Genomic DNA, 24693 nt, shown 5'->3' with positions numbered 1-24693 from the left:
TAATATATAAATAATACAAAGTTATGCATAGCACTGCAAGATGTTTGAGGAGCATGCAGTTATGATATTATTGCAGAATATTGCAACATTCTACATCATTATTGCAGAATGTTGCAATTAACTCATATTTTCCTCGGTTTGCTCTCTTTTCCATCATCTCGGCATTCCCGTCACACTCAGTGAGCTGTAACATCTTATTCACTCAGATCTACATCAGATGTGGGCATCAAGGGCTCCAAATGTTCAAATATATTATCAGCATGCAAAACCTGAGCCTGGCCTTCGACATAAATCGAACTACCAAATATTTCACCCAGTCTTTTAAAATTGTAATTTAGCATCTTTTTGTTTTATGATGACAGTTGCCACATTAGCTGCACTGAACAGTCTTTGCACTGCTGTTAAAACTTCCTTTACTTTATGTAGGTAAGACACAAGATTAATGCATGAGTGTTTAATAGAATATCCCGTTTTTAGTCAGTAATCGATCAAACTGCATGGAAACAGTTTGGTTGAGTCCTTCAGTAAAGCTAAACACTGTAAAGAACAAAAAGGCAGAAATAAAAACATATAAAGGGGTCTAAAACAAATCAGAACCAATTCATAGCATTAAATATTAAACCGTTACTAATTATTGGCCCGATGATTTCAGGCAACAACACATTTTACGTCCTGGGAGCTGCAACCCTAAGAGACCCCTCTACTCTGCTGTTAAAACACGTCCTAAAACAAGTCCTTAGCTTTCTTAGCTTACGAGAGGAGATGTGAGCAGCACCAGAACCACATCAGGCTTTAAAACTAAAGACTAAAAACGTAAAGTGGATTCTAAATGTAAGGACAGCCTGTTCTAAGACACCAAGATGGCTGTGATGTGTTGAATTTTATTTTAAATGCTCAAATAGGACCAATAATTTATGGCGAAACAAACGATGCACACCAGTCCACTGTTCCACTGTCCAATGCATGCTGGTACATTAACTCTGCTGCCATACAAGCTGCAGCTCCAGTTGGTTCACAAATGTGGTTCCTTTGTGAAAAGTGTGATGTTAAACAACCAAATGTTTGACTGGGTAAGAAAAGCCTCTGGTTCCTTAAAAACCCGCACTGCGAGGATCTAAAGGACGTTTTTATGTTTAGGTTTTTCTTGAGCCAGGATTGAACCAGTCAAGGGCAAACTTGTTGGCCCCCCGAGTAAAACTGTGTTAAAATAAATCCATTCTTTATTGCATCAGCAGAACCTGACACTATGCACAACGAGGCCCTCCAGCGTAACAGATTAACAGTTACTGGTGCATAGTTTGCGTGTCTGAGCGTGCATGCTCTCTGTACCGAGCTCTCCGGCAGATTTGATGTCTATGTTGTCGTAGCCACTGCCGATGCGAACAATGATCCGCAGAGCCTTAAACTTCTCCAAGTCTTCCCTCATTAGAGTGATGGTGTGGTACATCAGAGCTCCTACAGCTTCATTCAGGACCTACACACACAAAGCAGACAGTAGATAACATTTTTGTTAGGGTTGGTATATTCCTGAAAATGTACCTTTTAAATATAGAAAGAACAGCAGGTGTGCGTCACTGGGGAAATCAAGAGATTCTTCTTGATCTGAAGTCAAAGCTTCATTGCATTCAAACGTAGCCTTATGTATCTAATGCTGTCCTGGTGGCGTTTTAAAGGCTCCTGCCTGCATAAAATAATATTCCTAGATGTATAAATGACAGCAGAGCTGAGAAGGTTTCATCGATAGCAGATAAAACTGTCTGCACCCAGCAATAGCAGCTGTTATCAGGAGGAATCCTCTCCATGTGGTACTCAGAACCTTTTAATGTCCTAAATGGGACTGAAGTAAACCACCGAGGCATTTCATTTCATTTCATTTCATTTTCAAATAGAGTAAAAAACGCCATCCTTTAAACTGGTTTAACTGCCACCTTTTAATTGGTTCCCAGTTATCTGTAGGATTCTGATCTGACAGTGTCAGCCCTCTGCATGTGTGAAAGATTAAAAATGGCACACGGTTCAGTTATAGTGAAGAAACGCCTTTTAATTACTCTGCTTCATACACGGCCAATAAGAGAGCAAGAGATAAAGGCTGAGCCATCTGTTTCTCCCACGCTGTGTCCTACTGAGCACGCTCAGAGAGACGGAGCACCTGGCAGACAACCAGAACAAGACGTGACCCTGCCAGACATACAAACCCATTTACAATCCAAGAACAGAACATGACCCACATTTGAGGTGTCCTCTGTTTCCTCGTTCTTCTTCACTGATCTTTTCCTGTTTTAGTTGTTCTCTCTTGATTTCTTCCATAATAACAGGCATGATTTTTTTTTACACTTTTTGGTCAATATCTAAGATCCTGATACTGAATTTACTTATTTCTTTTAATTTTGTTAAGATTTTTTCTTGGGTTACTTTATATTTGTAGGTTTATTCTGTTTTTGTTGTTTGCCTTTGTAGGTCACTTAGGGAGAACTGTGGGGCCATGATTATAAGTAAAGGGACCAGTATTGGACCAGCATGCACTGGGGTGGGCCTATGGTTTTTCTTTTTTACCAAAGCAGGAGATGCCGCAGGAAACAATAGAAAATGGATCTTTTATGCCAAAATGGATAAATCAGCCATACAATTTAAGTTTCAGCTATTAACATGGACTTCTTTAGCCTGCGTAGAAAATATGCTCACAGTGCAGCAGTGGCTCATTGTTCTTGGATGTTTGGTTTAATCGCCACTACATGCACACAGCTAGTCTGCTGCAGCTGACCCAGCAGTGAAAAGGCTGCACAGGTGTTGGCAGCAGGAGGACAGACTTCTTTAAGATGTCAGATAAATATGTCATTAGAAAGACAGCAAATTTTATTTTTGGAGATATTTCCGCATCTTTAACAAAAAGGAGTGATTTATGGCCTACTGCACATTATTTACCAGCTCTTTGTGTGTAACTTTCCATTCTCCAGGTTTTATTTGTCATGTTGCTTGAACAGTGTCTCAGTTTCCCTGTGTGCCGTAAAAACATGACGTCATTTAATAACAGACATAGGCAGAATGTGCTGGTTGAGGCTTGGAAAAGTGCCCCTCTGCTTCGACATGTTTAAATGTATTTCTGCTGCTTTTGTTTTTTATCAGTTATCTAAACCATCAATTCGGTCGAGTTGCTCAATTCACCAACTCGACCGAATCTTAAAATTCCAGAAAAATTGATATTGATTGATTTGATATTAATGAATGTTCCACATAACGTTTCAGCTTTAGGAGTCTTTTGCAATGATTTAAGTGATCACTGTGTTGTTGCAGCCATCAAAAACACTAAGATACCAAAATCTAAACCTGGCATTTTAATCAAGAGGAATCTTAAACACTTTAGTGAACAAGCCTTTCATTCCTGATGTAGAGATGGCTTGGTCGTTCTTTAGAGATTGTTCTATGAAAGTCGTGAATAAATATGCCCCCTTAAAAAGTTCCAGAGTAAAGTGGAGAAATAATCCCTGGTTCTCCCCAGAGTTAGCAGATCTTATTTGTGAGCAAAATCTCACTTGAGCCAAAGCAAGGAAATCAGACTTCCCCAGTGATTGGACAGTATTTTTGATGATTAAGAAATAAATGCTCCTCTGCTGTCAAGAAAGCTAAATCTGATTATTATTTGTCTGTGACTACAGAGAATCTTAATAATCCCCAGAAATTCTGGAAAACAATTAAAAGTCTCACCATCAATAAAAGTTCTCTGCCTACCTATGTTTTAAAAGACTCTTCCCATTTATAATAGAGCGGTGGATTTAAATTGCTTTAACAAACATTTTATATCTTCTGGTTTCTTATTTGATTCCAAGGAAACTGATCTCATTGCTTCTGTAAACCCCCCTGGATTCGCTGGTGAGCCTTTTAGTTTTGTGCCTTTATCTGCGGCTGATGTATATAAATGCCTCACAGGAATCACAGGAAATCTCAGGGACCTGATCTAGTAGATCCTTTGTTTTTAAAGGTGGCAGCTGACATTGTAGCCGAGCCCTTGGCAATCTTTTTTAACCTTACTGTGGACAAACAGGAAATTCCTTCAATGTGGAAATCAGCCTTTGTTTTCCCGTTATTAAATGGTGGTGATCCAGCAGTTTTAATTAATTATAGGCTAATATCCAATCTCTCTGTGCTGGCAAAACATTTTTCAATCTCTTGTGAGTGACCAAGTAAAACAGTTTTTATCTTGCAAAAATATCTTTTCAATCAGGTTTTAGAAAGGGGCAGCGCACCATAACAGCTGCATTGAAGGGGATTAAAGACATTGTTGCTCTTGGTAAGAAACAATGCTGTGCGGCTCTTTTCATAGATTTGTCCAAAGCATTTGATACTGTGGACCAGGAAACTTTGATAGTCAGACTTCATCACTCTGGTTTTTCAGAGCCAGCGGTTGCCTGGTTCAAAAACTATCTAACAAAACTGCATACAATTAATTCATTAAATATAACAATATTCGTTCTGATGTTGTAACTGTCCACAAGAGGGTGCCACAGGGATCGATGTTAGGTCTTCTTCTATTTATAATTTACATAAATTATTTAGGACAGAATATGTCTGATGCAAACTTGCATTTTTATGCAGATGATACGGTTATTTATTGCACTGGAGCCACTCCTCCTGAGGCAACTGGACTTTTGCAGAAAGCCTTTGTTGTTATCCAATGCGCTATATTAAACTTGAAACTTGTTCTTAATACTGATAAAACCAAATTGATGTATTTTTCCAGATCTGGCCTCAAAAGATCCTCTCAGTGTTCTCCTGTGGAGGGAATGAAATAGAGCTGGTTCATACATATAAATATCTGGGCATTTTGATTGATGACACCCTCACTTTTAAATTCAATGTGGAAAATCTTATAAAAAGGCTAAAATTGAAGCTGGGTTTTTCATATGCTGCTAGAAAGTGGCTGGTTGGTGCAACTTTTTTGTCTGTATTGGTCTTTGGAGATCTTTTGTACATGACATTGTCTCAGGATGCTAGACTCTGTGTGTCTCTCTTCTGAACTTCACAAACTGCAAAATGTCAACACACCATTGTGATTTATATTCTCGGGTGGGATGGTCTGGTTTGGCTTTGGTTCTGGCCTTTTAATTCTCCAATGAAGGACATTTTTTCCTCTGACCTTAACTGAGGCAGTGAGGCCCACAGAGCTTTAGATGTTGTTCTGTGACCTCCTGGATGAGTTGTTGATGAGCTCTTGGAGTAATTTTGGTGGGTCGGTCTCACTTAGAAAGGTTTTCCACCGTTCCATGTGTGAATAATGGTTCTCTAACCCTAAAGCTTTATTTCCCATTTAAAGCTACATCATACCTCCAACACACCTGTCTGTACATACATGTTACATCATGAGTTTTACCTTCTCGTGGATCTCCTGCGTGGACTGAGCGTCACAGAAAGCCACCGTTGCTACATCTTTCAGGATAGGCATCTCCACGGTGCAGTCTCGGCCGTCTAGCAGCGCCACCAGGGGGCGCGGGTGCATGGGGCCGTTCATGATGGGAGGTCTGATGCCTAGCCATGAAAGAAAAGAAGTCAGATTACTCAGGAGGACCAGTAGGTTGTTTTTGGCTCTTTTATTATTTCACAAGTATTTTTTGACAGCAGTCAGACAGGAAATGGGGTGGAAAGAGCGAGGGCAAGGGAGAGAAGAAAGCGTCATCAACACGCTGGGATTCAATCCCGCGGCAGCCTGCATCGAGGACCAAGGCCTCCTTACATGGGCTGCACGCTTAACCCCTTACGCTCCCAGCACCACGCGAAATCAGATGAAGGTTGGGATCTATGCTGTGATCCATCGGTCTCTAACTTTGGGTGTTGGGTTCTGCTGGGGTAGCGACCAACAGCAGAACCCCAGTTTTTTTTTGTGTTTTGTTGGCATTTTCCCTAAATAAACGTGTCCAATCTCACAGACTGAAGTACAGCACTGGTATCTCATTTACTTCTAAAGCAGCGTTAGATCCTGGAACTGTGGTTCTACTAGGATCTCCTCCGGATCTTAACAAGGATCCTGCCTCTGATTTCAAAACACTCAGGATTTGTCAGACAAAGACTTAAAATAAAAAAGGCTTGAAATATTTCACCTCATGTATGATGAATCTATATATTTGTTTTATTTTCTGAAATGAGGGAAAAAAAAGTATGGACCTTTATCACAATATTCTAATTTTCTGAGATGTTCCCGAAAATGTGCTATCAACAGAGAGAAGATGAAGAAACTGAGGACCACAAGCTGTTCAGCTTAACAAAACAGATTAAAATAACAAAAACTATTTATAAAATAAAGTAGAGAAAGAGCTTCAGTCTCGATGTTCCAGGTTGACCTGGAGAGGAATCGGATCTATGGTTCGGCTGCAGAACAAAGGAGAATAAGACTCGCATCAGAAGAACAGAGCTGGTCCTGATGGCTAAGGAGGACAGCTATTGAGGAGGTGGGCAATGAAACATATATCTTTCAAATGTCCCTAGAAATCCACAGTGGGGTCAGTTAGTGACGCCGTCTGCAGGGTTCTGAACATGATCACGGTCCTGTGCTTGAAGAACTCCTGACCCAATGCAACCAGTTTTACTTACAATGTGGACGAGACCAAAGAAGAAACCCTTGACTCCTTGTCTTATGAAAGGGACAGTAGTTGCAGTAAGGCAGCATTCTACTGTTTTACATCCATATTTTCTTGCATTTTGCCAGTTTTTTACTTTTTAAATTGATTCTTCGCAGATTTTTGAAGCAGGCTTTAATTAGAAGGATGGGTTTAGGTACAGCAGGAAATTAGAACTGATGAAGACATCCAGGACTGGGACATCCAGGACTGGGACATTCAGGGCTGGGACATCCAGGACTGGGACATTCATGGCTGGGACATCCAGGACTGGGACATCCAGGACTGGGACATTCAGGGCTGGGACATCCAGGACTGGGACATTCAGGGCTGGGACATCCAGGACTGGGACATTCATGGCTGGGACATCCAGGACTGGGACATCCAGGACTGGGACATTCATGGCTGGGACATCCAGGACTGGGACATCCAGGACTGGGACATTCAGGGCTGGGACATCCAGGACTGGGACATTCATGGCTGGGACATCCAGGACCGGGACATTCATGGCTGGGACATCCAGGACTGGGACATTCATGGCTGGGACATCCAGGGCTGGGACATCCAGGACTGGGACATTCAGGGCTGGGACATCCAGGACTGGGACATTCATGGCTGGGACATCCAGGGCTGGGACATCCAGGACTGGGACATTCAGGGCTGGGACATCCAGGACTGGGACATTCATGGCTGGGACATCCAGGACTGGGACATCCAGGACTGGGACATTCAGGGCTGGGACATCCAGGACTGGGACATTCATGGCTGGGACATCCAGGACTGGGACATCCAGGACTGGGACATTCAGGGCTGGGACATCCAGGACTGGGACATTCATGGCTGGGACATCCAGGACCGGGACATTCATGGCTGGGACATCCAGGACTGGGACATTCATGGCTGGGACATCCAGGGCTGGGACATCCAGGACTGGGACATTCATGGCTGGGACATCCAGGACCGGGACATTCATGGCTGGGACATCCAGGACTGGGACATTCATGGCTGGGACATCCAGGACTGGGACATTCATGGCTGGGACATCCAGGGCTGGGACATCCAGGACTGGGAAATCCAGGGCTGGGACATCCAGGACTGGGACATTCATGGCTGGGACATCCAGGACCGGGACATTCATGGCTGGGACATCCAGGACTGGGACATTCATGGCTGGGACATCCAGGACTGGGACATTCATGGCTGGGACATCCAGGGCTGGGACATCCAGGACTGGGACATTCATGGCTGGGACATCCAGGACCGGGACATTCATGGCTGGGACATCCAGGGCTGGGACATCCAGGACTGGGACATTCATGGCTGGGACATCCAGGACCGGGACATTCATGGCTGGGACATCCAGGGCTGGGACATCCAGGACTGGGACATTCATGGCTGGGACATCCAGGACCGGGACATTCATGGCTGGGACATCCAGGACTGGGACATTCATGGCTGGGACATCCAGGACTGGGACATTCATGGCTGGGACATCCAGGGCTGGGACATCCAGGACTGGGACATTCATGGCTGGGACATCCAGGACCGGGACATTCATGGCTGGGACATCCAGGACTGGGACATTCATGGCTGGGACATCCAGGACTGGGACATTCATGGCTGGGACATCCAGGGCTGGGACATCCAGGACTGGGACATCCAGGACTGGGACATTCATGGCTGGGACATCCAGGACCGGGACATTCATGGCTGGGACATCCAGGACTGGGACATTCATGGCTGGGACATCCAGGACTGGGACATTCATGGCTGGGACATCCAGGGCTGGGACATCCAGGACTGGGACATCCAGGACTGGGACATTCATGGCTGGGACATCCAGGACTGGGACATTCATGGCTGGGACATCCAGGACTGGGACATTCATGGCTGGGACATCCAGGACTGGGACATCCAGGACTGGGACATTCATGGCTGGGACATCCAGGACTGGGACATCCAGGACTGGGACATTCATGGCTGGGACATCCAGGGCTGGGACATCCAGGACTGGGACATCCAGGACTGGGACATTCATGCCTGGGACATCCAGGGCTGGGACATTCATGGCTGGGACATCCAGGACTGGGACATCCAGGACTGGGACATCCAGGACTGGGACATTCATGCCTGGGACATCCAGGGCTGGGACATTCATGGCTGGGACATCCAGGACTGGGACATCCAGGACTGGGACATCCAGGACTGGGACATTCATGCCTGGGACATCCAGGGCTGGGACATCCAGGGCTGGGACATCCAGGACTGGGACATCCAGGACTGGGACATCCAGGACTGGGACATTCATGTCTGGGACATCCAGGGCTGGGACATCCAGGACTGGGACATTCATGCCTGGGACATCCAGGGCTGGGACATCCAGGACTGGGACATCCAGGACTGGGACATCCAGGACTGGGACATTCATGCCTGGGACATCCAGGGCTGGGACATCCAGGACTGGGACATCCAGGACTGGGACATCCAGGACTGGGACATTCATGGCTGGGACATCCAGGGCTGGGACATCCAGGACTGGGACATTCATGGCTGGGACATCCAGGACTGGGACATTCATGGCTGGGACATCCAGGACTGGGACATCCAGGACTGGGACATTCATGGCTGGGACATCCAGGACTGGGACATTCATGGCTGGGACATCCAGGACTGGGACATTCATGGCTGGGACATTCATGGCTGGGACATCCAGGACTGGGACATCCAGGACTGGGACATCCAGGACTGGGACATTCATGGCTGGGACATCCAGGGCTGGGACATCCAGGACTGGGACAGTCCATCCAACTGACCAGAGGACACTTCAAATATAGTATCCTGTGGCAGACGTTGTTGTCGAACTTGTTCAGCTCTGATGAACACCGAGCGTCTTTTAACAAAACCGCAGTAAAATGTGCCTCTGAAGAATGGATGTGCAGGTAATTAGAAATCGGACCCTAATCGGCCATAATGAGGTACGACGGAGCCCTCCTGACACTTTGAAGTTTTATTACATTGTCTCTTCAGGTCAAGCAATAAGCCTGAAGCTGCTGCTGGGTCCTGCAGGGAAGGTGGAAGACATTTACTCAGACACAACAGGCCAAGCAGCTCCACTTGTGCACCTTTTTTCAGGTTTAACAGGAACTGTGGAGGGCTGGGAGCTGCATTTATTAGTTTTCTTTAAATATTCACTTCACTCCTTCCACCTATTAATTGTTCCACTACTTTTAGTGCATAAACCAGCAATCAACCAACAGAATGAGCTTTGCACAAGTCAGACTAATGAAACATGACTTGATGGAGCGAATCCTGTAACTCCTTCAGTAGATGTTTCAGTAAAAATACCATGGTTTCGTGATATTTATATAAAAATTTAGAACAACAACATATAACATGATCTACAGGTGAGCCTAAAAGTATTCATACCCCAGGCAGAATGAGGTTTAAAGTTATATTTCAATTTGACGACATCATTTCCTCCAACTGGAAGCAATATGGATGTTTTGGAGTGGCCCAGCCAGAGTCCACACTTGGTTCTGATAGAGGATCTTTGGAGGGAGCCAGAGATTAGGGTGATGGTAAGGAGGCCTTCCAACCTCAAGACTTGGATCACCAGAGGAGCAGAAAGCCTCCTTTTACCCTGGTAATGGAAACCAGTCAATGCTGACCTGGGATTCAGCCACGTTCAAGTTCCTTTGGGATTTTTACAACATTATACGATGATTGAGGTTGAGTTAATTGTGCAGCTTTACTCCAAACAAGAACCATCTACTGGGTCGGTATAACCAGAACAGAATCACGAGACAGGTCGGATAAATAGAGATGGGAACAGCAGATTTTAGCAGCTTTTAGGAGCTTGGGTGACCCTGATCCTGGAAACCAGAGCAGCCTGGTTGCATGCAGAGATCATATGAAGTTAGTTGCCTTTTTCTCTGTAATTATGGTTATTATTTTAAACTGCCGTGTCCGAACCTCCTTTTGGTTTTCTCAGCTCAGTGTGTTCTGTCTGTTAAACACAGGATTATAGTTTTTTTCCTGATATGGATGTTGATCCATCACAAACTGCTCCTCAGTTTTAGAAACTGGTTGAAACCGCTTTCTGCTTCATGTTGCAACCCTTTGACAACTTCTGGGCTTTAAATTCTGCAGAACTGAAGCTGAGCTGATTGCATTTCTTTGTCCCATTTGCAGAGTCCTGTTTGGTAAAACGCCAACCTAACAGGATCCGCCTCCCTGCTGTTGAACAGACATGTATGGTGCCCTGCTCACTGAGGAGATGCTGTGCTGTAACAATCAATCAGTTCATGTGAACAGGACCAGATTGAGTGTGAATCAAAGCCCGGTTTGAATAAATGGACAGGATTTTAGCTCTCTCCTCTGCTCAGCTGTCTGGCAGAAACTCTAGATTTGGACTTTTAACAGAGATTCCAGACATTTCTGCCGCTCACACTTGGTCAGACTGAAGGAGGAAATAACTCTCATTCCAGCACCATGTCTGACCTTGGGAGGACCAGCCTGCATACTGCTGATCTGGACTTTATAATAAAACACCGCCATCCTCACAGTCTTCATCTTTCAGCATCACAATGCACTATAAATATTAACCCGCGTTCTCTTAATTCTTAAACTGAACAAACTTAAAAGCTCATTAGATCTTGGAGCCGTTTCATTAAGTGTATTTGCTGCTTTCTTGTCACATTAAACGCTCATCAAGTCTTTATTGTATGAAATAATTGCCCAGCTGTTTCTCTCAGTCCATAATGCTTTTTCCATTCATTTCTCCCTTCCTCCTACTCCCGAGCTCCCTCTACCCCCTGCACCCTGGGGAGCGGGGTGACTGCTGGGATCTTTCCCAGAGTAAACTGGCCTCTTGACAGCCAACTGGGATCACAACTCCAGTCCTGCCCCTGCATCCAGCTTCTCTGCGGTTTCAGCTTGATTCAGACTCCATTAAATGGATATAATGCAGTAAAATAGAGGGAGGGGCATACAAGCAGTGGCATAAAAACATACGAAGGGTTTTATAAAATATTGGAATGAGTAAAAATAATCTAGCAGAATCAAAAGTCCATCCCAGAAATGTAAAAATGATCCTGAGCTTGAATAATAAAGTGTCTTGAACTTTTTCACATTGTCACATTATAAAAACAAACTTGAATGTATTTTACTGGCATTTGAGCCAGAACTTTGTTGAACCACCACTCACTGCAGGTGTTTTGGGGTTCGTCTCTAAAAGCTTTGAACATCTACAACCTGAATGTTTCTCCATATTCCTCTTTACTAACAGCTCAACTCACTCAGATTGGATGGAGAACATCAGTTTTCAAGTCTTGCCAAAGATTCCCAGATGGATTTAGTTCTGGACTTTGACTAGGCCATTCTAACACCTGGATCTGCTTTGATCTAAACCACCCCATAGTCTCTGCTGGCTGTATGTTCAGAGTGGTTGTCCTGCAGGAGGGTGGACCTCCAGTCTCAGGTCTCCTGTAGCCTCTAGCAGGTTTTCTACCAGGATTCTCCTGGATTTTGCTCCATCCAACTTCCCATCAACTCTAATCATCTTCCCTGTCCCTGGTGAAGAAAAGCAGCCCCACAGCATGATGCTGCCACCTCCATGTTTTACTGTAAAGCTGGTGTGTTCAGGTTGTTGTGCAGTGTTAGTTTTCCTCCACACACAGGAGTTTGCAGGTTTGGTCTCCTCTGATCAGAGGATCTTTCACGCCACATTTTTCAGATGTTTATTTGTAAAAATGGTTGAAAAAAACAAGAATCATTTTCAATCCACTTTCAGTTCTGCCCCTCTCTGTGGTGAAACAAGGTGAAACATTTTTACTTCAAATGAACTGAAGGTGAAGCTCTGGGGATGGTGATGTATCCTTTCATCCCTTCAGTGTCGATATTCACCTTCCCCTCATGTGTTGTTCCTTCACCCTCAGTTCTCCATCTCATTTCATTTTGAATCGTCCAGTTACTGTTTTTGCTTCTTTTTCTGTCCATCTTTCCATCAGTAGCACTAAAACAATCAGTCCCAGACCTCTGCTCCATTCACAGCAGAGGTGTAAGAGGAGACGGGCAAACCCCCACACCCGGTCCTCTCTCCTTCCTGTGCTTTCACACACACTAACACACCCATATACTCAGGAATACAGGTGCCACCCAGCTCACCATTTCTATGCTGGGTGACATTCTTTAGTATTTACTCGATCGCCATGTAGGTCTCCTTCCCACCCAGACTCCTCCTGCATCTTCCTTATTTGCTGGCAGCTCCAACAAGCTGCTTCAGGTTCAGCAGCTTTTTGTTCCCACTACAAAATAAAGTGTCTGCTGCAGGTTTTTAGTTTAGGCTCAAGCTCTGAGGCTTCGCTCTTCAGTTTCCTCAGCGCTTAGAAATCCGAGACAGTTGAAGAAAATTCATCCCTAGAAAGCACAGTTTTCTGCACTATCATAGAAATAATGCAAAAGGGGATCTGCTCAGTGGATCTCCACTGTAGCTTCATGAATCAATGAATGCTGGAAAACCATAGCAGGGAGAGGTTTTACTGCATGACGGAGCATGTATCTATTGGTTTCAATCTTCTAGCCAATTAGAAAAGGCACTCCATTTTTATTACCATCCTCAGGATCCTCACTGTGATGCGTCTGCTTATTTTGCACCTCGTGAAGTTCAAGAAGCTTCTTTATGCAATACTCGTACCACAGGAACTACCACAGTTTTATGTGGTTGTAACCGGGAAACAGCATGATGTTTAGGCTCTTATACTAGACCAAAACAAAGTCACATTAACTTCAAACGTTTAAGTAGTGTCCCTTTAAATCCTCTGCAGTCAGGATGCATAATGATTTAATGATTGAGGGTATTATCAATCATATTCAGGGGTGGAGAGCTGCTGTTAGGGAGGCTGTGGGATTAAGATTCATTTTTACCTATTTAGGGTAACATACTAATCTTTTATCATTTAAATATGTTTGGGGGATCTTTTTAAAAAAACATTGATCATCTTTTAAATTACAGTTTATCCCCTGAGGTTGGTTTTAGACACACTGCTGCTCTGTGGATTCCTAGACAATTTCCAGAGGGATCTGTGATTTTCCAGCCTGCTCCTTAGCAGAAACTCTAGATCCAACAGAGTGTGAATGAAGAAAATATGTTGGAGCATGCTGCTGACCTGCATGTTGCTTCGTGTTTCTCAGGAACATTGTGAAGGTGTTGAAATGCATGCACACAGTGGCCATCACCGAGGAGGTTCAAACCGATTAGCAGAGGGAACTTTCTGCACGGTGTCCTGCAGGAAATGTTTGAATGGAAACTGGGGAGAAAATCCAGACCGAATTGTTCTTCTAGAAAACACCTTCTGTTCCTGTCTTAAATTTAGTTCAAGGCTGCAGGAGCTTGTAGGTTAAATGTTTACTGCAGCCGTGTTTTGACAAGTCCGCCTAAAAGGTCCATCAGACAGACACTGCTTCACTAGAACCTAGAAGATATAGCGGATCACCCCGGTTCTAAAGTTCTTCCACTGGCTCCCTGGACCTCAGGGAAAGCCAGAAGTATTCAGAGAAATACTTCTGTTAGTTTCTAAGTCACTGAATGGCTTAGCACCAAAATACATTAAAGATCTATCGTTGTTGTATCAACCTTTCAGACCACTGAGGTCTTCAGGTTCCAGTCTACCCTGCAGAACCAGAACCAAACATGAACCAAACAGGCACCATTTAGTTCTTCTGATCCACTAATCTGGAATAAACTTCCAGAAAACTGCAGAGAAGCTGAATTCTTGAGTTCTTTTAAATCCAGGTTAAAACCCAGTAGTTCAGAGTTGCTTTGATTCTATTTAAACTATGAAGTAAAACATCATTAATTTCAGTTTGTAGTTGAACTTTCCAATACTTGTCTTTATTCTGCCACTGCTGTGGACTTTTCTGTTTTATTATGTTTTATTTACGTAAAGCACTTTGAATTGTCTTGTTACTCAAATGTTCTCTACTCATACAGTCCTTGCCTTGCAGTTATTTTATCTGCAGGTTTACTGACTCACCTGTCTAAATGATGAACAACAGACTCAGGTAATCTGTGCTCTATACAAATCCTCAAAGTAGAAATTATGGTCTGCTGACTAATAGATCATTTTGGATGTTACTTTGCAGACCTGTTATTTTTCTGAACATAAAAGTCCTATTATTTGGACACGTCTAGACCGCCATGCCTCTGCTTATAGTTTTCTGACTAAATAACGTTTAGGTGTTTTTATTTGTAACACGGATCATGTCTAAAGGCAGCCAGCAGATCTTTTATTGCTGCTGAAACACTTCATACATCTGGAAGTGCTGGGAAACATCCCAGCGTACATCCCTCTATGAAAATCCAGTTTACTTGGATCCATCCATCCATCCATCTTCAAAGCCTGATGTCTGTAGACAATCTGAATTAAATTCATTGTCATGTTTGCTATTACTTAAAAAACTCTGTGAATTTGAGTCTGGATTAGTCTGGAATTTTAACAGAAAAACTGTAAAGGAACCCTGGGAACCCCAGTCTATTTTATGATCCAAACCAATGTAATAAAATCTAAAACAGCCGTTTCCCTCCTAACACCTGAAGGTGACAACATGAAACCTCCAGGAGGTCATTCAGCAGCAAACTGTACGTGATTCTCAGAATATAGACTGAAGTATTAGTATTTATCACACAAATCTGATTTTGTGCCGACCGATGAAATGACATCTGTTCACATTTCCGATGTCCACGTTTTCAGTCATATCAAACATGACCCCCACACAGAAAGCAGGGGCCCCAGCAGGACCAGGAGCAGATTATATCCATCTCTCCTGTCGCAGAAGCAAATGCCACGACCAATTCAGATTATTTAAGAGAAGCATCTTCCTGAACCATCGTTCCTTGTTTTTCCTGAAACATTGAACTATTTTTTGGCGGGTGGGGATTTAGAAGACTCCTTTCCTCCAACCAACGCTATAGAGGGGGGCTGTCACAAGAAGATCTGAAGTGTAACTCAGATCTTTGATGTGATAAAGAGATGAAGAGCTCAGAGCCTGTTGATGGCACTGTTTCTTTTGAAAGCAAAGGCCTCATAATCATTCATCTTCACACCCTCCTCCACACCCGACCCCCACCTTCCACTGCTTTCTTTTCTTAGCAGCCCTACCTTGATCCAAGAATTTCTAGAATAGTCCTTTCCAGTCTCCATCACAAGGTGCATTCATCACTTGTGTGTAAACAGGCGTTAGAGCGTGCGTTTGTGCCTGAATCCATGTGTCGCTGGAGTTCACGTGCTCGTGCGTTTGTGCAAATTGTGAGTGTGTGCACTTCAAGGAAGCTCGCTCCAAAAAAGAAGCATAATGAGAGGGAAATATGTGTCATGTCCTTGCTAGCCCTCCAAGGAGAGAGATCTATTTCAGTTGCTGCGAGTGGAGGTGTTCGAGCAGCCTTCAGTAGCACACACACACTTCAGTGAAAAGGCCAACCATTCTCTTTCTGTAAGCGATAAAACATAATAGTGTGAGAAAGACTTGAGAGGAGGAGACAGAAAAAGAGAGGAAGAGAGTGAAGGGGGAGGGGAGAATGAAGGTAGAATAATCTACACTCACTTCACACACACACACACACACACACACACTGATATCTGCGCTGATAAAAGCAGAGAGCTGCTTGTTTACCTAGAGGCATGCCTTTGTTGAGGAGATGTGAGCTTCCCATGGCGTGTTACCCAGGCGGCCAGCACTCTGCACAGACATGAACAGGAATCCAGTCGGCATATGGCGGCTGTGGCCAGCTACCTCGCTTCCCTCAGTCCTTCTCCCAGCCCCTCAGTGACAAGCATACACATGTGCTCCCTCTTTTTTCTCTCGTTCCCCTCCCTTCCGTCCCCGCCGCTCGCCGTCTCTCTATCTGCCTCACCCCTCCCTCCCCTTCCTTCCTCTGTTTCTGGTACAGAGAATCTCTCCTCCTTCCCTCTATCACTCATGTAGAAAGAGAAGAGGAGAGCATGCACACTGAGTGTAGAAAGTGCTGCATTTATGGGAATGGGAGGGCGGGAGAGCAAAGGGAACTCACAGTGCAGGGTGTGTGTGGGGAGGAGCGAACGTTGGCAAAAATTCATCTTTTGTTTCTTGAAACACGATAAGGAGGAAAAAAGAGTCGAGTTACGCAATAAGAGGGCAGATAAAAGTGGAAAAACCAGTTCTGCTGATTTAAACTGTAACCATGAAGAACAAGTCAGAAAATAATATAAGAAATATGTTTTTCATGTTTAAGACTTCAGATTTTATCATTACACCTAAAATATTTAGGTTCACATTTAGAAATTACTGAATTTATGGAGCAATTCATGTTGGTGGGTTCATGCTGTAGAGCACCAAAGCCCTGCAACCGAGTACATAGGAGATGGGAAAACTCCTCTGTAAAAATAAGTAGAAATAGATTTACTGTTTAAGTGTGTCACATTAAGGCATGCCTGGAGTTCTCATCATTTCTACAGCAACAGTTGAATAAAATCCAGAGACGGGACACGTAGGCTACCATAACCACATCTTCTCAGGTGGTGTGGTCCACCTTAAGGGGTTCAGAAATTCCCACTAATTTAGATACATGAGCTTCTGCAAGTTGCAGAGAAACCGCATGCCTTTTGTAGCCATCAAGTCAATCCTAGTAGAAACGGAAGAGCCCATAAAATGATCTAGTTTCCTGGCACTGATTCCACTTTTAAGATTAGTCCAAAACATCCCAGAGCTACTCCAGAAGCTTAATGTTATCCTTCTATATCCAGTCCAAAACCAGTTCTGTTTGGAATGATGGTTCTGCTGGAACACCCAACTGTGTCCAACTTCCAACCATCTAGCTGCTGCTCTGAGGTGAAGTTAATTCAATTTAATTAATTATTTCATCCACCTTGTGGAATGCAGCAGTTTAACTGGTAGAAAAAGCAACCCCTCAGCATCATACCAACACCACCATACATGACAGCTGGTTCGTGGTTTAAAAGCTTCACCTTGACTCCACCAAACATGCTTTGGTGTTTTTCTATGTTTAAATACATAATCGTGATCTGACAAACTGTTCATCTGTGGGCTTTGGTCTGATTAGCACCTGTGTTATAAATGTGGCCAGGGTCTCACTGTTCCTGCAGTGGAGACGTCCCAGCTTCTACCATCCATTCGTGCCCAACCTGGAATCACAGTGATAAAGACACTCTGTTAGCTGCCAGAGGTCTTTACGTCACTCCCTCAGACACCCGGTGGTTGTGTTCTTCAGCACCACAAAGACGCAGATGAGCTCTTTTTAAAATCTGTAATTAAATGTAAAAACTACAATGTCTTGCAATAATATTCATACCCCTTAAATCTGTTCCTTTTTTCAGATTAAGACCATAGACTTTAATATATTATTGCCTCCAAAAATCACCTAATTAGTAAATAGTCTGTCTGTGTGTAATTTAATCTCAGCAGAAAGACAGCTGCATGCCACACTTTTCAGATTCTCGTTAACCAACCATGCCTTTCGTTACACTTCACAAATATGCTCTACTCTGTGTTGGTCCCATAAAATCCCAATAAAACATAATGCAGTGTGTGAGTGATGACAAAATGTAGGACAGGGTGTGAATACTTTTGTGTTTTATTCACTTCTTGCTAATTTAACATGTTGAACACTGAGTGCAGTTTTTCTATGTTCTCCTAAGAGCCTGAAAAAAATTCTAAATATTTTTAAAGATAAGATGCAGTTCATTAGCCTGTTTTTACCCGAAGGTAAAAACTCAGCATATCGGTTGGTGCACAGCAGGTTTTCATATATCCAATATAAAGTGCTGCTTTGTTCATCTTGTGTTTGTTTTTGGTGATGCTTAATAAACTTAAGCTCCAGCTGGTCTCTTCCCCTGTAGCAGAAATAATAATGGACGTAGGCTGATCTTTCCCCCCACGCTGACACAAAGCTGCAGAGATGGGCTTCTCCCTGCAAGACTAACTTTGTCAACATCTCTTACATCTTCGCTTTGACCCAGAGCCAGAGAGGTCTGATGGCGATCGAGCCCAATCAGAAGCTAGTGAAGGGTGCATGTAGTGGTGGGAGCAAAAATAAAATCAGATGTAGCTGCAGCTGCTTCTGCTGCAGAACAACTGCATCTTGTCTGGATGGTTTTTATGGTTTCTTAACGTTGAAATAATTCAAATTTATTTCTCAAACATAAATTTGGGTACAGCTCAAAAAATATGAATATTGTGAAAAAGTTCAATACTTCTTTTCCTTAATTACAGAAAGTGAAACACACACACACACTGTTGGGACCCATAGCCATGGATACAACATTAAACTCTGGTACAGACTTTTCTGGAACTTTCAAAATAAATTGCATTTAACTGACTTCCAGCAACTGAGGAAAGGGGGGCAGCAGCAGACTTCCCATGATGCCTCTGTCTGAATAAGAGCACCTTTTATTAACGTTGTTTTAAAGGTATGTGTTGATTCTGGTGCTAAGCTATTAGCTTCTTTTGTTAGCTCAACTGCTAACCGGTAAGAACACGTGTTTGCTACTAAAGAGTATTTAACAGAAAGGTTGTTAGTTTTCAAGCTAGTGAATAATAGTCCCTTAATAATATTTATTTAAATATTATTTTAATAAATGAAGGCAGCTAATGAGACACCATTGAGAATTGGTCATCCAGGAAGTTGGTTTTATTCAGCAAATCATTATTTAAAATATGTTTAAAGCTGGGTTAGGTTCTACTACAACATCCCAGATGTTTAAAGGTGGGTTAGGTTCTACTACAACATCCCAGATGTTTAAAGGTGTGTTAGGTTCTACTACAACATCCCAGATGTTTAAAGGTGGGTTAGGTTCTACTACAACATCCCAGATGTTTAAAGGTGGGTTAGGTTCTACTACAACATCCCAGATGTTTAAAGGTGGGTTAGGTTCTACTACAACATCCCAGATGTTTAAAGGTGGGTTAGGTTCTACTACAACATCCCAGATGTTTAAAGGTGGGTTAGGTTCTACTACAACATCCCAGATGTTTAAAGGTGGGTTAGGTTCTACTACAACATCCCAGATGTTTAAAGGTGGGTTAGGTTCTACTACAACATCCCAGATGTTTAAAGGTGGGTTAGGTTCTACTACAACATCCCAGATGTTTAAAGCTGGGTTAGGTTCTACTACAACATCCCAGATGTTTAAAGGTGGGTTAGGTTCTACTACAACATCCCAGATGTTTAAAGGTGGGTTAGGTTCTACTACAACATCCCAGATGTTTAAAGGTGGGTTAGGTTCTACTACAACATCCCAGATGTTTAAAGGTGGGTTAGGTTCTACTACAACATCCCAGATGTTTAAAGGTGGGTTAGGTTCTACTACAACATCCCAGATGTTTAAAGGTGGGTTAGGTTCTACTACAACATCCCAGATGTTTAAAGGTGGGTTAGGTTCTACTACAACATCCCAGATGTTTAAAGGTGGGTTAGGTTCTACTACAACATCCCAGATGTTTAAAGGTGGGTTAGGTTCTACTACAACATCCCAGATGTTTAAAGGTGGGTTAGGTTCTACTACAACATCCCAGATGTTTAAAGCTGGGTTAGGTTCTACTACAACATCCCAGATGTTTAAAGGTGGGTTAGGTTCTACTACAACATCCCAGATGTTTAAAGGTGGGTTAGGTTCTACTACAACATCCCAGATGTTTAAAGGTGGGTTAGGTTCTACTACAACATCCCAGATGTTTAAAGCTGGGTTAGGTTCTACTACAACATCCCAGATGTTTAAAGGTGGGTTAGGTTCTACTACAACATCCCAGATGTTTAAAGGTGGGTTAGGTTCTACTACAACATCCCAGATGTTTAAAGGTGGGTTAGGTTCTACTACAACATCCCAGATGTTTAAAGGTGGGTTAGGTTCTACTACAACATCCCAGATGTTTAAAGGTGGGTTAGGTTCTACTACAACATCCCAGATGTTTAAAGGTGGGTTAGGTTCTACTACAACATCCCAGATGTTTAAAGGTGGGTTAGGTTCTACTACAACATCCCAGATGTTTAAAGGTGGGTTAGGTTCTACTACAACATCCCAGATGTTTAAAGGTGTGTTAGGTTCTACTACAACATCCCAGATGTTTAAAGGTGGGTTAGGTTCTACTACAACATCCCAGATGTTTAAAGGTGGGTTAGGTTCTACTACAACATCCCAGATGTTTAAAGGTGGGTTAGGTTCTACTACAACATCCCAGATGTTTAAAGCTGGGTTAGGTTCTACTACAACATCCCAGATGTTTAAAGGTGGGTTAGGTTCTACTACAACATCCCAGGTGTTTAAAGGTGGGTTAGGTTCCACTACAACATCCCAGATGTTTAAAGCTGGGTTAGGTTCTACTACAACATCCCAGATGTTTAAAGGTGGGTTGGGTTCTACTACAACATCCCAGATGTTTAAAGGTGGGTTAGGTTCTACTACAACATCCCAGATGTTTAAAGGTGGGTTAGGTTCTACTACAACATCCCAGATGTTTAAAGGTGGGTTAGGTTCTACTACAACATCCCAGATGTTTAAAGGTGTGTTAGGTTCTACTACAACATCCCAGATGTTTAAAGCTGGGTTAGGTTCTACTACAACATCCCAGATGTTTAAAGGTGGGTTAGGTTCTACTACAACATCCCAGATGTTTAAAGGTGGGTTAGGTTCTACTACAACATCCCAGATGTTTAAAGCTGGGTTAGGTTCTACTACAACATCCCAGATGTTTAAAGGTGGGTTAGGTTCTACTACAACATCCCAGATGTTTAAAGGTGGGTTAGGTTCTACTACAACATCCCAGATGTTTAAAGGTGGGTTAGGTTCTACTACAACATCCCAGATGTTTAAAGGTGTGTTAGGTTCTACTACAACATCCCAGATGTTTAAAGGTGGGTTAGGTTCTACTACAACATCCCAGATGTTTAAAGCTGGGTTAGGTTCTACTACAACATCCCAGATGTTTAAAGGTGGGTTAGGTTCTACTACAACATCCCAGATGTTTAAAGGTGGGTTAGGTTCTACTACAACATCCCAGATGTTTAAAGCTGGGTTAGGTTCTACTACAACATCCCAGATGTTTAAAGGTGGGTTAGGTTCTACTACAACATCCCAGATGTTTAAAGGTGGGTTAGGTTCTACTACAACATCCCAGATGTTTAAAGGTGGGTTAGGTTCTACTACAACATCCCAGATGTTTAAAGGTGGGTTAGGTTCTACTACAACATCCCAGATGTTTAAAGGTGGGTTAGGTTCTACTACAACATCCCAGATGTTTAAAGGTGGGTTAGGTTCTACTACAACATCCCAGATGTTTAAAGGTGGGTTAGGTTCTACTACAACATCCCAGATGTTTAAAGGTGGGTTAGGTTCTACTACAACATCCCAGATGTTTAAAGCTGGGTTAGGTTCTACTACAACATCCCAGATGTTTAAAGGTGGGTTAGGTTCTACTACAACATCCCAGATGTTTAAAGCTGGGTTAGGTTCTACTACAACATCCCAGATGTTTAAAGGTGGGTTAGGTTCTACTACAACATCCCAGATGTTTAAAGGTGGGTTAGGTTCTACTACAACATCCCAGATGTTTAAAGCTGGGTTAGGTTCTACTACAACATCCCAGATGTTTAAAGGTGGGTTAGGTTCTACTACAACATCCCAGATGTTTAAAGGTGTGTTAGGTTCTACTACAACATCCCAGATGTTTAAAGGTGGGTTAGGTTCTACTACAACATCCCAGATGTTTAAAGCTGGGTTAGGTTCTACTACAACATCCCAGATGTTTAAAGCTGGGTTAGGTTCTACTACAACATCCCAGATGTTTAAAGCTGGGTTAGGTTCTACTACAACATCCCAGATGTTTAAAGGTGGGTTAGGTTCTACTACAACATCCCAGATGTTTAAAGGTGGGTTAGGTTCTACTACAACATCCCAGATGTTTAAAGGTGGGTTAGGTTCTACTACAACATCCCAGATGTTTAAAGGTGGGTTAGGTTCTACTACAACATCCCAGATGTTTAAAGCTGGTGGAGGCAAACCCCAGAAGACCTGCACCCAGATGAAGTTCTACAAAGTTCTGACTCAGGGGGGTTGAATACAAATGCACATCACACCTTTTCACATTTTTATTTGTAGAAAATTAAAGAGAACCATGAATAAGTTTCATTCCACCTTATAATTCTGCACTAGTTTCTGTCACATAAAATCTCAATAAAACACAAATGTTTAATTCCTGGTTGTGTAGGGTGGTGACTGGGTTACAGTTGGAACCTCACAAAATGGGAAAAGGTTCCAGGGGTGTTCATACTTTTGTGAGGGGCTGTAGGAACAGGGACTTTGACTCCTCAGCTTTGTGTCCAACCTGAATGTTAATATTCATGTGTAATGTTGCAGAGGTCCCACCCTGTTCTCTCCTTACAGTCTCTGCCCCAAACCTCTCACCTGCTGCTCACCTGTTTCACCATCTCAGTCTGATCCACAGTCCGTCACCCCACCCCCATTCCTCCTCCCTGCATCCTTATCCCTTCTTTTTTCTCTGTCCTTCTCATCATCCATCTCCAACCTCTCACTCATTGGCTCTCCTCTCTGTATTCACTGCAGCCTGTCTAATGGTTCTGCTTCTTCACAGCAGATCTACCACACGGAGGTAAGACGAGCAGCAGCCTCCAAACCGCCTGCTTTATCAGAACTGACAGCCAGCTAGACCTAGATCTATCACCAACACACACCCACACAAGTAATTAAAACTGTGTGTCTGCACAACGATGCAGGCGTTCCCACTGGTGCAGCTGCATGTAAAATAGGTGTACACTGAAATACGGCTACATGATGTGAGATGCTGCTGCAGCCAGGATGCTGCACTAGTGGATATGCAAAAAGATGCATGAGATGCCACCAGAGCCTGAAACAGCCTCACACACAAACCACAAACACCCACAGAACAAATTGGATTCATGGGTCCCAAACGCTGAACTGCAGAACGATGTGGATGCCTCTACAGATGCTGCAGAGTGACTCTCTAACATGCTGTAGGTGGAAGCAGCTACTCCTGCAAGCGTGAAGGATGGAGCTGTTTGTATAAAATAAAAGGGAGGGCAGGGAGGAAGAGAATGTCTCATATGAGAGAAGAAGGGCAGAAGATAAGATGGAGGAACAGGATTTATATCCATTATTTGAGACTGAATAAAACCACAGAGGCTAAACAAAGCTTGAAAACATAACTATTCAAAGCTTTTACATTAATATAATCATAATTACCCCACATACCTTAAGGGATGTGAACAAAAACAGGGTTAGGTTTTATGAATATTTCTGCTTTTTAACAAATTGTCCTGAAAATAAAGAAAAAACTCATATTTTCTAATTTTACAGAATGACAGGATGAGCCAATAATATACAGTTAAATCAGACAAGCTGTCAAAAGCTTGTTGTTTTTCTTTGCCAAAATCTATTTTTTTCATTAAGAACTAATGCATGACTGAACCTACTGACCATTCAAAGTGCTTCTACACTACAGCCACATTGGCAAACACACACATTCAAACAGATCAGAAAGCAACATGAGGCTGAGCGCCTTGCCCAAGGGCACATCGACAAGTGACAGGGAAGCTGGGATTGAACCCAGAAGTTGCAAGAAGCTACAGTGCCTTGTGAAAGTATTCAGCCCCCTTGAACTTTTCAACCTCTTGCCACATTTCAGGCTTCAAACATAAAGAAATAAAATTCAAATATTTTGTGAAGAATCAACAATAATTGGGACACAATCATGAAGTGGAATGAAATTTATTGGATGTGTCAAACTTTTTTAACAAATAAAAAACTGAAAAGTGGGGCGTTCAATATTATTCGGCCCCCTTGTGTTAATACTTTGTAGCTCCACCCTTTGCTGCAATTACAGCTGCAAGTCTCTTGGGGTTTGTTTCTATCAGCTTTCACATCGAGAGACTGAAATTCTTGTCCATTCTTCCTTGCAAAACAGCTGGAGCTCAGTGAGGTTGGATGGAGAGCGTTCATGAACAGCAGTCTTCAGCTCTTTCCACAGATTCTCGATTGGATTCAGGTCTGGACTTTGACTAGTC

At 43.1% G+C, this 24693-nt stretch overlaps 1 protein-coding gene across 2 annotated transcripts in view; it reads right to left on the bottom strand.

Moving 5' to 3' along the window:
- The window catches only part of LOC124859886 (C-terminal binding protein 1), a 37654-nt gene that overhangs the window by 8359 nt on the left and 4602 nt on the right, over nucleotides 1-24693 (bottom strand). The window contains exons 1-3 of one of the 2 annotated variants that reach the window (XM_047352763.1): nucleotides 16275-16512; nucleotides 5366-5520; nucleotides 1330-1474 (exon numbers count right to left, since the gene is read on the bottom strand). In XM_047352763.1, the coding sequence (XP_047208719.1) occupies nucleotides 1330-1474; nucleotides 5366-5520; nucleotides 16275-16314 (340 nt within the window). In that variant the 5' untranslated portion in view covers nucleotides 16315-16512. Of the gene's footprint in view, nucleotides 1-1329; nucleotides 1475-5365; nucleotides 5521-16274; nucleotides 16513-24693 lie in introns of those variants that run through there. The other variant, XM_047352764.1, reaches the window with a different exon arrangement.

The sequence above is a fragment of the Girardinichthys multiradiatus genome, chromosome 23, assembly GCF_021462225.1.
Source record: "Girardinichthys multiradiatus isolate DD_20200921_A chromosome 23, DD_fGirMul_XY1, whole genome shotgun sequence".
Classification (NCBI taxonomy): Eukaryota; Metazoa; Chordata; class Actinopteri; order Cyprinodontiformes; family Goodeidae; genus Girardinichthys; species Girardinichthys multiradiatus.
This window is presented reverse-complemented; position numbering and strand designations above follow the sequence as displayed.